This window comes from Ascidiella aspersa, chromosome 2 (assembly GCF_963924565.1).
Source record: "Ascidiella aspersa chromosome 2, kaAscAspe10.2, whole genome shotgun sequence".
Classification (NCBI taxonomy): domain Eukaryota; kingdom Metazoa; phylum Chordata; class Ascidiacea; order Phlebobranchia; family Ascidiidae; genus Ascidiella; species Ascidiella aspersa.
The window spans coordinates 6,442,134-6,454,611 of NC_139448.1; the positions used below are offsets into that span (position 1 = coordinate 6,442,134).

The window sequence follows — 12,478 nt, forward strand, 5'->3', positions numbered from 1 at the left end:
GTTACTCATAATTGGACTAATTTAAAATATTTACTGGTTTATCGTTTTATGATTATTTAGTGATTAAGTCGATTAGGACTTTTTTGTCTTTTTAAATGACTTGTTTGCAACAAAGGTAAAGTGAAACGAAAGCTTTTGGATAATTCTTACTTGGAACACTTATCGTTATTGAGCTTCCGGGGTTGAGTTCAAGGACGCCTGCCACATCCCGAATGACTGGTAAAATTATATTGGGCTGAACGTAGTCAGTTTCAATAAGTTCGTTGCTATTTCCTAATTAAATATAAGGCTTTTATTATTAGACAATCTAAAGCAAATGCTTTTGGGCAAATGGCACCACAAACTAATCCCGATTTTAATATGTAAACTTTTATGGGTAAGGGATAGGAAATTTTCCAACATAAAGTCAAGAAATTAGGTCATATTGTGACGTCACAAATCTAGTCGAACCTATGTAACCAGGGGGTGGTTTTCGAAATATTCAACCAAATCTTGCTGGGGTTGTTTTCCACAAAGCTGTTTAAAAGTTCAATTCAAAAAGTGCACACTAAAGTGCGTATATTTTCACAGAATCTTAAATCAGAAATCACTAAAATGGAGAAGAATAAACAAAATCTACTGAAATAGAATTAATCAAATAAGGCAACATACCTATCTGCTCGCTTACTCTGGATGTGTGCTCACTCCTTCTGGTCCTTCTATAGCAAATGACATTGATCATGTATAAATTAACATTCTTATTCGGATCAAACTAGGCTTGGCAAGTCTGTCAATTGACCGGTCAATAACTCATATTGGATTGAAATGTTGTAAATTTGAATTTTTCATAATCTTGATTGTAACTTTTTTTAAACAATTCAAATATGAAATGGTAGGGTTTGTTGTGTGGCAATAACAAAGTTTTTGTAATAGCAAATTAGATTTATTTTGTTTAGAATAAATGCACTTATATGATGAATCGCGTTAGTCATAAAAGAAAACAATAGTTGGGGTATACCACAATCTGAGGCGAGCGTTTTTAGATCTTTAAGAATGAAACTTGTGTCGAAAAACGTTACATTTGTAAATTGAATAATCGACGGCTAATCTTTGAATCTTTTTTATTGGGATTTGGTCTGTTCACAATGATCCCAGTTGTACGATGAACTATAAAAAAGACACCTATAGAATATTTGACCCGGGTTGCTGTTTTGTAATCCAGATTTTTTTTCTCATAACAAAATTTGTTTTTCTACAAATATACATAATTATCAATTAATGTCCGTCCTCCACTATATATGGTACGGCGAATTTACAGCCGTTAATCTCAATAAAGCGATTTAAAACCACGATTTAGGCTAATAATTAAATGAAATTTTAAGAAATTTATTTACTGTTAGAATTATAATATCACTCTCTGTAAGCAGTACTCAACTTCAATATTTAGAAAGATTAGGCTTTATTGCAGGCAAAGTCAGACAACAGCATATCATTATAATACTATATCAAAACATTATGGTTTGCGAAAGTAATTTTTACATCGTCGTATTGTGAAAAGGTGTCGATTCACACATTTGGCAAAGTGATGAACAAACGAGTTATGTCATTCCCGTTTTAATGCGACTTTCACGCAAGAGATGGATTTTAACTTACCTTATGCAAAGTACGGCGACTATTGTCGCACAGCAGCACAGTATTGCAAAGCCGCCTATCGAAGCTGCCACTATGACAATTGGAAATTGGGCTTTCGCTGCATCTGACTGCTGGTCGGTGTCTGCTAATTATAGCAAAAACTTTGAATAAATTCTACAATGATGCTACGTCATTGCCTTGTAGGCAACTAACAATTAAATAATAAGGAATTTATTAACCTGTTTGTGTCAATTCCGGAGTCATTCCAGGTTGGTTTGTAACATCCGTTGCGGTGGTGTCATTTGTCGTATGTTCTGCTAGAAAAATATTTATTATTTCATACATTTCCTCTTGTCAGTGCTTAATCAACGTGAATTTATTTACTCGCACCGAAAATATGTACCTGGTTTTGTTGATCCTTGAGTTATTTTGAGGAGGTTGGTCACGTCCGTTGTTGTTACAGCGTTGCTCTTAGTTTCTGCTAATATAGCCGTTGTTATTTTTTACTAGTAGTGTACCACATATACTGTTACATTGCATTAGCTTTCGAATTTCTTAAAGCGCATTTATATGAATTGGTAGCACTTAGATTCTCTTAGATATTTACAATAACCTATTGAGTCGTAGTGGACTGATTGCAATTCCACAGTTGTCGGAATATTTGTTATCCTATATTTGCCAACAGTTGATTGCGATGTTTGATGTGTCGTTGCTTCGGTTGTCGGTTTGTTTTGCTCTGTAATAAGGGGCAAAATGATATCGACCATCACAAATATAACAATGGCAGATAAAGGAAAATTATCAAGACAAAATAATTATTGTGCAGAAGGAATCTGTTTGTTCAAGAATCTTACATTTTTCGTACAACAAATTTATAGTGTACTACTGTACTGTAAAATGTTTGTGTTCCAAATTTAAGCTAAAATCTGTGTATCTTTATTCGCATGACACACGTTTTAAACCTTATTTAATTAAAACAACATAAAGCGAGTAACCTGTAGAGGGAAAGCGAGTTGATGAGGCTATTATGTTTGAGAAACCAGTTGTCGTAACATTGCTGCCTGCTCCAGAAGTGGCCGTGTCAGAAGTAGACGAACTCTGTGTTGAACGGTTCGGCTCTGCATTTCAAATTACATTTAAAACATTAATAAGTTAATGATGGAATTTTAGTGCTAAAGTATGAAGTTCCTCACCGAATTTTCTCTGACAAATGTACTTTTCCTTTCTACTGCATCGCATGTCAATCCATTTGTAGTCGGGACCACGTTCCATTGCTGCGCAGTCGTTACTGAACGTCAAATATTTCGGTTGTCCAGGAGCCCAATGTGGATGATATAATTGCGATCCATCCAACCATTCAAATTTTCTGTTTGTACCTATCCTCTGTAGTCCAATATAATGAGCGCTTGGTGCGTCTAGAGTAGACATAAACTATAGGGTTTATACAGTATATTCCTGCTTGGTAACTTAAGACAGGGTTTATACTTACCTTCAGTTTTTTGTAATTGCGTTACTAGAAACTTTTGAATCGATTCTGATTTAACAATTGCTTGTCTTCCGTTCATTCTAACACAAGCCGAAGAAGCATCGTCAAAGTTTAGCTTATTTTTGGTTTCAATGAAGTATTCCAAGTTGTCCAGACGATGCCAAACAGCCAAAGAATATTCGGCTGTCATCAAAACCACAAGTACACATTGAAGAATGTGCATTTTAGCTTAATTACACACTCGATTTTACTAATTACATCAACTCGAAATCCTGTATAACTGCAATGAAATCTTACACTTAAATATTAACTTTTCACCTGGACCACAGAACCTCCAAAAACAAAACCACAGATCCCTCCAATAACAAACGACTTGATGTTTCGTAAAAGCGCAGGTTCACAAGTATTACGAATATAATGTAAGGTTAGCTCGATTCTACATTGGACTTTATTGTGCACTCATGAACAAAAACAATCCCTTGGTCAATATAACTTCTGTGACGCAATATGGTGTCTAACAATAAACCTATTCATACGTAATTGAGTTCGATTTGTCCTTATGCAAATTAAGATGAAAAAGCGCGATTGTGAAGATGTGATCTTCCCAAAAGAAATCTATAGGCGTCCAATCAAATCGCAACGGTCGCTTTTTACTCATGATTTTTCTTACACCTTTAATATCAAATAGTGTTAATCATTTCAATCTGCCAATTGCAAGTGTTTGAAATATTACTGCGCCTATATTACATGTTATATGGTGAAAAGCTAAACAAATAATCGGAATTATCTTTTATAAGCTAATTAAATCATCATACTGTGATTTCCGTAACTTTAATTCAATATGGAAAGCTGTGAATTAGAAATATTTGCCGATAGTTTATAAATACTTTTATTTTCTGAATCGGAATGCGACACAATCCTCGTTTACATTTTATTTTAATTGCTGTAGCACGAGTATAATGACTTTCTAGGAACCGACATAACGTGTCTCTAAATGTCGACACCCTCGACTCAATTATGGCTATTTTTGATAAATTGGCCTATCCGAGAAAATTTGCAAGTCAAATTGATTTTTCCGATGTACCTCTATTGCATTTGGGCTGGAAAAATGTAAATTTGTTTTTTCTTACATTATATTTATTCGCCATCATCAAAAGAATTCCATCCATCAGAATCAGGCGTACACAAGATTTTACCTAATCCCAAACCACATCCCTAAGCTGGCCTACATGACTAACTCCGCTAATAATTTCAACCGATACCCATGTTCTAACACCACCGATTGCAGATCAAAAAAACAAAACAGTACCAAAAAATCCAAAAAGTGTTGTCCACACGTCTTAAAAATACACAAGGATGTCAAGTATTTACTCTAAATACACTTGGCTTGTAAAAGTTGGTTGGGCATAAATTGCAACATATAGTTTCATTTGGTAGAAGTTTGTGCAAATTTTTGACGAGGAGACGTAGAATTAGTAGAAATATTTCTATATTTTCCCAAATTCAAAATTCTAAGTACACGATTGCAGAAAAGATAGACTTTAATGTTCTGATTGTGTTAGTGCATTGTTTCTCAACCGTGGCCCTCGGCCCCCCTGGGGGGCCACGAGCATAAGTTTGTAGCAATGTCGTGGTATTGCAAAATCGTGTCACTATTTTCACTTTTTTCAGTTGAACTAAAACTTGTAGTTTCAAGCCTACTTTTTTTATTGTAACGCATTTTTTTTACGTGTTACTACCTTCTATTCGTGAGAAGTTTTGCAACAGTTGACCTCAAGCTTGCAATCTATGTATGTCGCCTAATCGCCAAACATTGTTACGTCACTTACAATCAACATCTGTGTTTTTCTAGTTTACTCCGTATCTCTTTGAAATGTTTAACCAGAATTTGAAATAGTTTGTAAACGGCAAGTTCGAATGATAGCAAAAATACAAGTGTTAGTTTTTTGCCTTTCGCTATTGCTCCATTCTCGTTTTTGCGCGCGCATAATGGCGCGACGCATTGCATACGCACACTCACGTAATTAGGCGCGGTAGTGTTGCTATATAAAGCCTTTGTTTGGCGATGCTTGTTGATGCAGTCATCACCAGCATCATTACCGAAGACGCTATACACGCCAGATATCAAACTTTGGTATGTTTTATTTCATAACCTTTTTTGTTTGTCAATGAAGTATTGTACGCTAAACATTTCTTCTTTCGCTTTACAGAAAACCTGCACCGATTTCTCTACTGTTTTGATTTGTACCGTGCGAAAATTGTACGTTCGCTATTGTCCTTGTAGAAGCAAGCAATAATAGAAAAAAGTGCTGAGTATTGCAAAGCTTGATTTCTACAACAAGCAAGTTGAACATTGTTTTCACAAAACGTCAAATAACGATATTATTACCAGTTTGGCTCGTAGAGATATTGCTGTTGTTCCATTGATAAATTTTGTCATAAAATTAATTGTGTGAAAGCCAGTTTAATAGGACAAAGAATAGTTGAATTGCACATACTTTCAAATATTTACTTTTGAAAATACGTTTTTACAGAAAGCTTAAACAAGGTTTCGTGTTATCAAATGTCGAAAATTCGCAAATCTGCACTGCTCGCTGGTGATGTTAAATGCGTCAATAAATGTGCGATCCAGCTCATCTAGTCTACCTTGACAGCTTTTCGCCTATTTATCCAAAATTATAGGTTAACAGCTGGAGCAAATTAAACTTTAAAATAAAGCAAATTTGGGCCTAACATTCTGGAAAAATACCTTTAAACATTTCGATATAATCAATTATGCTCGGTTAACATTAGTAATGACGTCAGTTGATACCGGATCGAAGCGCGATGCTTTATCGGTTATCGGAAAAAATGTCAAGTATCGGCCAAATCTACACGATAAAATAATATTGTGTTGCTATCAAGTTCAAAAAATGTGGGACACTAACATTCTGTGTCAAACTTAACACTTTAAAAAACATTGTTATTTAAGGCCAAGCGTCAATACAAAAAATAGTTTTTTATAAACATTATAGTGAGACGAGTTTTGCATGGATTAGAAGACGTTCCTGGAGTGAATTTACACCACGTCTTGGTAAGCATCGTTGCTTGGTGATTGGTGGCCATCATTTGTTTGCCCATGCTGACTATTTTCGCCGCCTTCTGTCAGACCGGATGTCACTATTGAGCATTCACGGTGCTCAATATATCCCGCTTCATCTTGTACGACTGGTAACCGTGGATATGGTTGAACGCAGCCAGTTTCATCACCGTCGTCACTATTCCCTACATAAAAAAACAAAAAAATGAATTAAGCATTTTTTAAGGGTAAAGTGCTGTGTGTAATGACTGTCAATGACCTTAAGTGCACTTTTTTGTCACATTTTCCTAATGATTTAACTTGATTACGTCGTTTTGTTAAAATGATTCAAAATATTTTAGACAAATGACTTTACTTTACCTTACGCCATTAATTAAGTTTCTTGGTTTGAAATTAAGGGTTTTACTTTTCTATTTTGCTATAGAATTGAGCTATTATTCTCAAGGTGTACGTGAAAAACCATTAAGTTGCTACATGCTAATATTTGTTGTATTAGTTAAATTATTGCTCATAATTGGACTAATTTAATTTTTTATCGTTTTAATATTATATTAGGGGTTGATATGATTGGCACATAAGTCTTTGGACACTTGAGTGTGTTTTTTTCAAAAATGACTTGTTTACAACACTGGTAAAATGAAACGATTTTTTTGTAATTCTTACTTGGAACATTTATCGTTATTGAGCTTCCGGGGTTGAGTTCAAAGAGGCCTGCCTCATTCCGAATCACCGGTAATATGAGATTGGGCTGAACGTAGTCAGGGTCAACGAAATCGTTGCTATTTCCTGTTTAAATATTGGGCTTTACTTATTAGACAATATAAAGCAGGGGTTCTTAAACTGGGGTCCATGGACCCCTTGGGGGTCCGTGAACCAGTTTTAGGGGGTTCATGAAAACCTAATTGAAATATTAGTGTATACTAATGAAGTAAACAATTGATAAACAAAACAATTTAATTCTGAATAAAACGGATTTTCACTGAATGTATTTAGACTTAATTTCACTTTCCCATTTTTGGACCGAAATCAGCAAACTTATAAAGTTTATTTGTACCGTGACGTCAATTTATGAACTTTTTTGCCTACAGTGGTCCATGCGAGCTAAAAGAAAATTTTGGGGTCCGCGGTAAAAAAACCTTAAGAACCCCTGATCTAAAGCAAATGCTTTTGGGCAAGTGCCACCACAAACTGAGACAAGGTCGATTTTAATACGTAAACGTTTAGTTTTTATTTTAACTCTGTGTTCCTAACCGGCAAAGTATTTTATAGTAGTGTATAAAAGAGTGAAAATTTTCATACGTGAACATCAATAAAGTTACAGTTAAGTCTTCACTTTTTTAATGGAAACCTTTAACACCTTCGTCGCAAACAACCCCAGCACGATCGGTTGAGCATTAGTAGACATAGGCTTGACTCGACTGCGCAGTTTCCTATTAAGTGACGAGTGTCGGGAGCGGGACGTTAAAAAAGTGACAGAGATATGAAGACTGAACAAAATAAAAAAATCTCCAAGAATTACTGAAATAAGGCAACATACCTAGTTGTTCGTTCGGTGTGAATCTAGCGGCGTTTTGAGTTCTTCTACAAAAAAAAACATTATTCATGTATAATTGAACATTATAAATTGGATCTAAGCTATATTGTTAAATCGGAATATGTTTCGTTTGTTGAAAGTTTTTCTTATCAATCATGCAAGAAGTATTAAACAGGACTGCTGCGAATTCGAACTTTACTGGTTCAAAAATTCCACAAATCCGAAACGAATAAAGAAATTTCAAATATATGGGTGCAAACTAATTTTACATAAGATGAGTGTAAACGAACAAAAGGGTTTGGGTGCAGTGAATTTACATAAAATTGAAGTAGAAATGTTGCAATTTTTTTATAAATTGCTTTTTAATGTGTGTCGCGCGTATTTATTATCCGACCTTGCATACCGATAATTTGCAGCGTTTTAGAACAACCTCGTCAAACATTTTAAATCTTTAAATCCCTTTCAAGAAAACTGTATGAATGTCGTACTTTTTGAGCCATTGGTGGAATTCGGGTAATTTGTTATTATGATACATTACATTGTTGACAAATAAAAACTCGATACGCACTTTCCTGAAGTTATAATTGAATACAATTAAACTTAAGAAAAAAATCAAAATTGTTTGCCAAATTAAATTTGGAATGCTACTTTCAATTCTCAAAATGTCTTCATAGTCATGTAAGAGTAATAAATCGCTCTGTTTTATTTTTATATATAAACACCTAATACGTAAGCTGTGGACTTTCACTCACCTTATACAAATTCCAACCATCACTGTTACAAAACACAGTATTGCAACATTGACTACAGAAGCAGCCACAATAATGGTCGTAAATTCAGCTCTTTGTATACAAAAATGTTTCTTGTAACCTGCAAGTTAAAGAAAATGAAGATCAGTTTAGAACAAGAACTAGAAATGTATCGCATTGCAGTCAAACAAATTGAAATATGACATTGTTATTACCTGTTGGTGTGAGTTCTTGTGTTTTTTCGAGGTGTTTCTCTCTATTCGTTATGCTTTCGGCATTCGTCAACGGTTCTGCTAACACAGCCATTGTTTTTAAATAAGTTTAGAGCACTGCTGCATATCATCAAACTTATTCGTTTATCATAACGAGTTTAAGGATTTTACAAATAAAACTCATGGATAAGGTGCATTTATAGTTGCTGTATGTAAAACTTTTAAATATCAAAAGTCATATAGCTGTCGAAAATGTAATAATGTTGTGCTAATTTCCCTTTTTGTTTAAAAAGCGTGGGAATTTGTCCATGCTCCACAAAACCATATAATTTTCTTTTGTATCTATACGTAAATGCAAATTTGTTATCTGAATTAGGTTTCTATGTCTTAGCCCATTAAAAAACGATTTAGCCGAAATGCGTCGGCTACCAATCGCAACAAAACAGAAAAAAAATATCGTGCTTTTGTGTTGCTTTGTGTAAATCAATAATATCTTTGTTTTGTTGCTTTTGATTTAAAAGTAACTCCTTCAACATAGTGTTTTAACAAAATAAACGAACTGTGTGGTATTCTTAAGGCTACTGGGTCAAGGATTGCTGAATTCATGGAAGATGGTTTAAAACTAAGTGTAATGCACCACCCACCAAAACGAGAAATATTTTGCACCCCTGCTGTAGGTTTGACAGAATAATTTCGTATTTCAAAGATAACTAAAAGAAAAATATCGAATTATTTTAAGTGTGCTCACTTGTGATAGGTGTAAGCTATAGAAGTTAACGTTAATCGATTTAATCACCTTTAATTGAAATGCGTTTTTCTGTCATCAAAGGCGTTTCTAAAATATATAAGTGCTAATCAGAAAAAAATGAATCAGCTCTCACCAAATTTTCTCTGACAAATGTACTTTTCCTTTCTACTGCATCGCATGTCAATCCATTTGTAGTCGGGACCACGTTCCATTGCTGCACAATCCTCACTGAACGTCAAATCATTCGGTTCTCCAGGAGCCCAATGTTGGTGATATAATCTCGTTCTATCCAACCATTGAAAGGTTTCGTTTGTATCCTTCCTCTTTAGTCCAATGTAATGAGTGCTTGCTTCATCTAGTGTGGAAATAAAACTAAGGTATTTTTATTATTATTTTGCGTCAGGGTCTATTACCTTCAGTTTTTCGTAAATGCGTTGCTAGAAACTTTTGAATTGATTCTGATTTAACAATTGCGAGTCTTCCGTACATTCTAACACAAGCTGAAGAAGCATCGTAAAAGTTTAACTTGTTTTTGGTTTCTATGAAATATTCCAAGTTGTCCAGACGATGCCAAACAGCAACAGAACTTTCGGCTGTCTTCAAAAGCACAAGTACTTTCAGAAACGTCCACATTGTGGCCTGATTATAAAAACAAGTTTGCAAATTAAACCAAATTTGCCAATTAGGCCAAATTAAAACTCTGTAGAGCTGCAATTAAATATTTTCCATTTAAAATACAAAGCAGCTAAAATCCAATAACAAATATGCGACGGAAAAGTTGTAAATATAAAATCCGACTGTTATTACTTGGAAAATTTACGTAAGATTGGCCAAAGGTTAAAGTTGCAAAGCATTTGTAAATAAAAGCAATCTCTCTGTTTTGATATAACTTCAATGAAGGAATAGAAGCCCTGACGAAAATGACTCGCCTTTTTTTACGTTTATGCAAATAAGATATTGAAAGCTAATTCATTACCAAAATACTTGTGTGATATTTATATGCGCTCTATAAGAAAGTTGCGAATGTACTAATTCTATTGTTAGATCTGTTGGTGGTTATTCTGAAGTATTAGTGAACATATCTAGCTATCTAACTTTGTCAATGTTTTATTATGTTTTTTCTCGTAATGCTTGTTTTTCAAACATAATTTTACATTTGAGAAAAATTTGAATCTCGGGATAGAACATATTAGAACATAGGAAGTTTCTATAATTTATATTGGGACGATTAAAACCAAGTGCAGGCTTATTAACTGCAGGTTTAAAGAGCAAATTGGCCCAGCGAAAAACATTTTAAAATTAGAATTGGCCCAGCGAAAAACATTTTTAAAAGTACATTGATACGAAAACCCAGTTCCTTGCACATTCATAAAGGTATGAATAACCAATATATAACGGCAACAGGTTTACATGAATTCAAATATAAAAAACATGTAATGGTTAACTATATTGCACTTTTCTGTTTTATTTGCGACAAAGATATTTTCGGTTTTGTTCAAGTTCCATATTTTACTTAAGTTTAGCACTAACGAATAACTTTCATGCTTAGCATAAAACGTATCACGAAAAATCACGGGATCTTTCACTTTGTTGTCAAAGCGTAAAAATATATGTTCATTATTTGCATTTTAATATAAATTCACGATATTCGACGTGAACGTTGATTAGAATACTCACAAGATACATCGATAACTCTACTTTCAACTGGCATGCTATAGTGAATAATATGTCACATGTCGAAACGGGTTAAATCAAACAATGTACACCAAGTAATACCACTTATGGACTCGCCCCACTGAATTCAGATTCATAAGAAAGTTGCGTGAAACAATACAACAAATTTTTTTAATTTTTTTTTCAGATGCGAATAGTGTGTGATCATTGTTAATAACCATGCACTTACACACTTACCTTGAATCGCGGGTTTCTAACCAGGGATGCTCGCACCCCCAAGGGGTGCAACAACTGTTCTAAGGGATGCGGGGTGTTGAGTCAAACACCAAAAATGTATTATTGTAATTTATTTCTTTGTTGAAGTAAATGTAAAACTTACAATTTGGTATTATTTTACTGTGTTATCGGTTTCTTGTATAAATGTAAAATTACAACGGTTTTATTATTTGAGCAATTATAGAAGTGTGTTCAAGAATTAGTTGATGATTTGAAGGGATACGAGAATTAGTTGGCGATTTGAAAGCGGTGCGAAAATTATTTGGTGATTTGAAAGGGGTGCAAAAATTAGTTGGCGATTTGAAAGCGGTGCGAAAATTAGTTGGTGATTTGAAAGGGGTGCAGCAAGGAAACAAGTTAAGAGCAACTGCTTTAGGTAATGACAAGATCTACTGTATAGCCTTTGCGCCGCAAATCATTAATCCACCGTTGGACACGAGGCTAGATCTACAACAATGGCGTGAAACGGAAAAGCCGCTATTGTCTCTGATACTGTTGTATAGGCTTTGCGCCGCACTCATTATCTACCACACTCACCTTAGATAATAATAAGATCTATAGACTTTGCAACAACTCATTAATCCTCCGTTAAACACGAGGCATTGTTTGTAGATCTACAACAATGGCGTTAAACGGGAAAGCCGCTAATGTCTCGGGTCTTTACCGCTCCCCGAAGGGATATGACAAGATTTAGCGCGTGGGTTTTTTCGGGACAGACAAAATAGCTTGTACTATATGCAACGAATTGACAAGAAGAAGCGTTTTGATATATTGCTTCATAACTATATAAGTTTTGATCGCCTTCACCTGCCATTAGTGCTCGCTGATAGCCTTTGTTTGCAACGCTATTTTATTTTTATTAAGTTTTGAGATTATCGCTAAATTTAAAGTTTTACTTTTGTAAAGTTAGGGTATATCGTCGCATTTCAGAAAAGTCTCATAAATGTGGCAATGCTTTTCTATTTTATCAATTTTTTGTGTTTAGATTCGTAACTCCATTTTCTGTTCATTTATCGAGATGACACCGATGTCGGTTTGTTTTCTTTTACTGGGACTGTTGGCCGCATTTCCAGGAACCAACGAGAACATCGTTACAGACCCTTACAAGT

General features: G+C 34.5%; 1 protein-coding gene across 1 annotated transcript; it reads right to left on the reverse strand.

Moving 5' to 3' along the window:
- Nucleotides 1-9,541: 9,541 nt before the first annotated feature.
- LOC146163326 (CD209 antigen-like protein A) lies at nucleotides 9,542-10,052 on the reverse strand. Its single transcript, XM_083380445.1, has 2 exons — nucleotides 9,833-10,052; nucleotides 9,542-9,774 (listed from the first exon to the last, which is right to left on the reverse strand). The coding sequence occupies exons 1-2, from the start codon at nucleotides 10,050-10,052 to the stop codon at nucleotides 9,542-9,544; spliced, it is 453 nt and encodes a 150-aa protein (XP_083236571.1).
- Nucleotides 10,053-12,478: the final 2,426 nt, after the last annotated feature.

Bases quoted from the DNA above. Each gene is read 5' to 3' on its own strand.
- LOC146163326 (XM_083380445.1), bottom strand. From the start codon at position 10,052: ATGTGGACGTTTCTGAAAGTACTTGTGCTTTTGAAGACAGCCGAAAGT. The intron at 9,775-9,832 runs GTAATAGACCCT...TTTCCACACTAG, and splicing joins GCATTTACGAAAAACTGAAG to ATGAAGCAAGCACTCATTAC.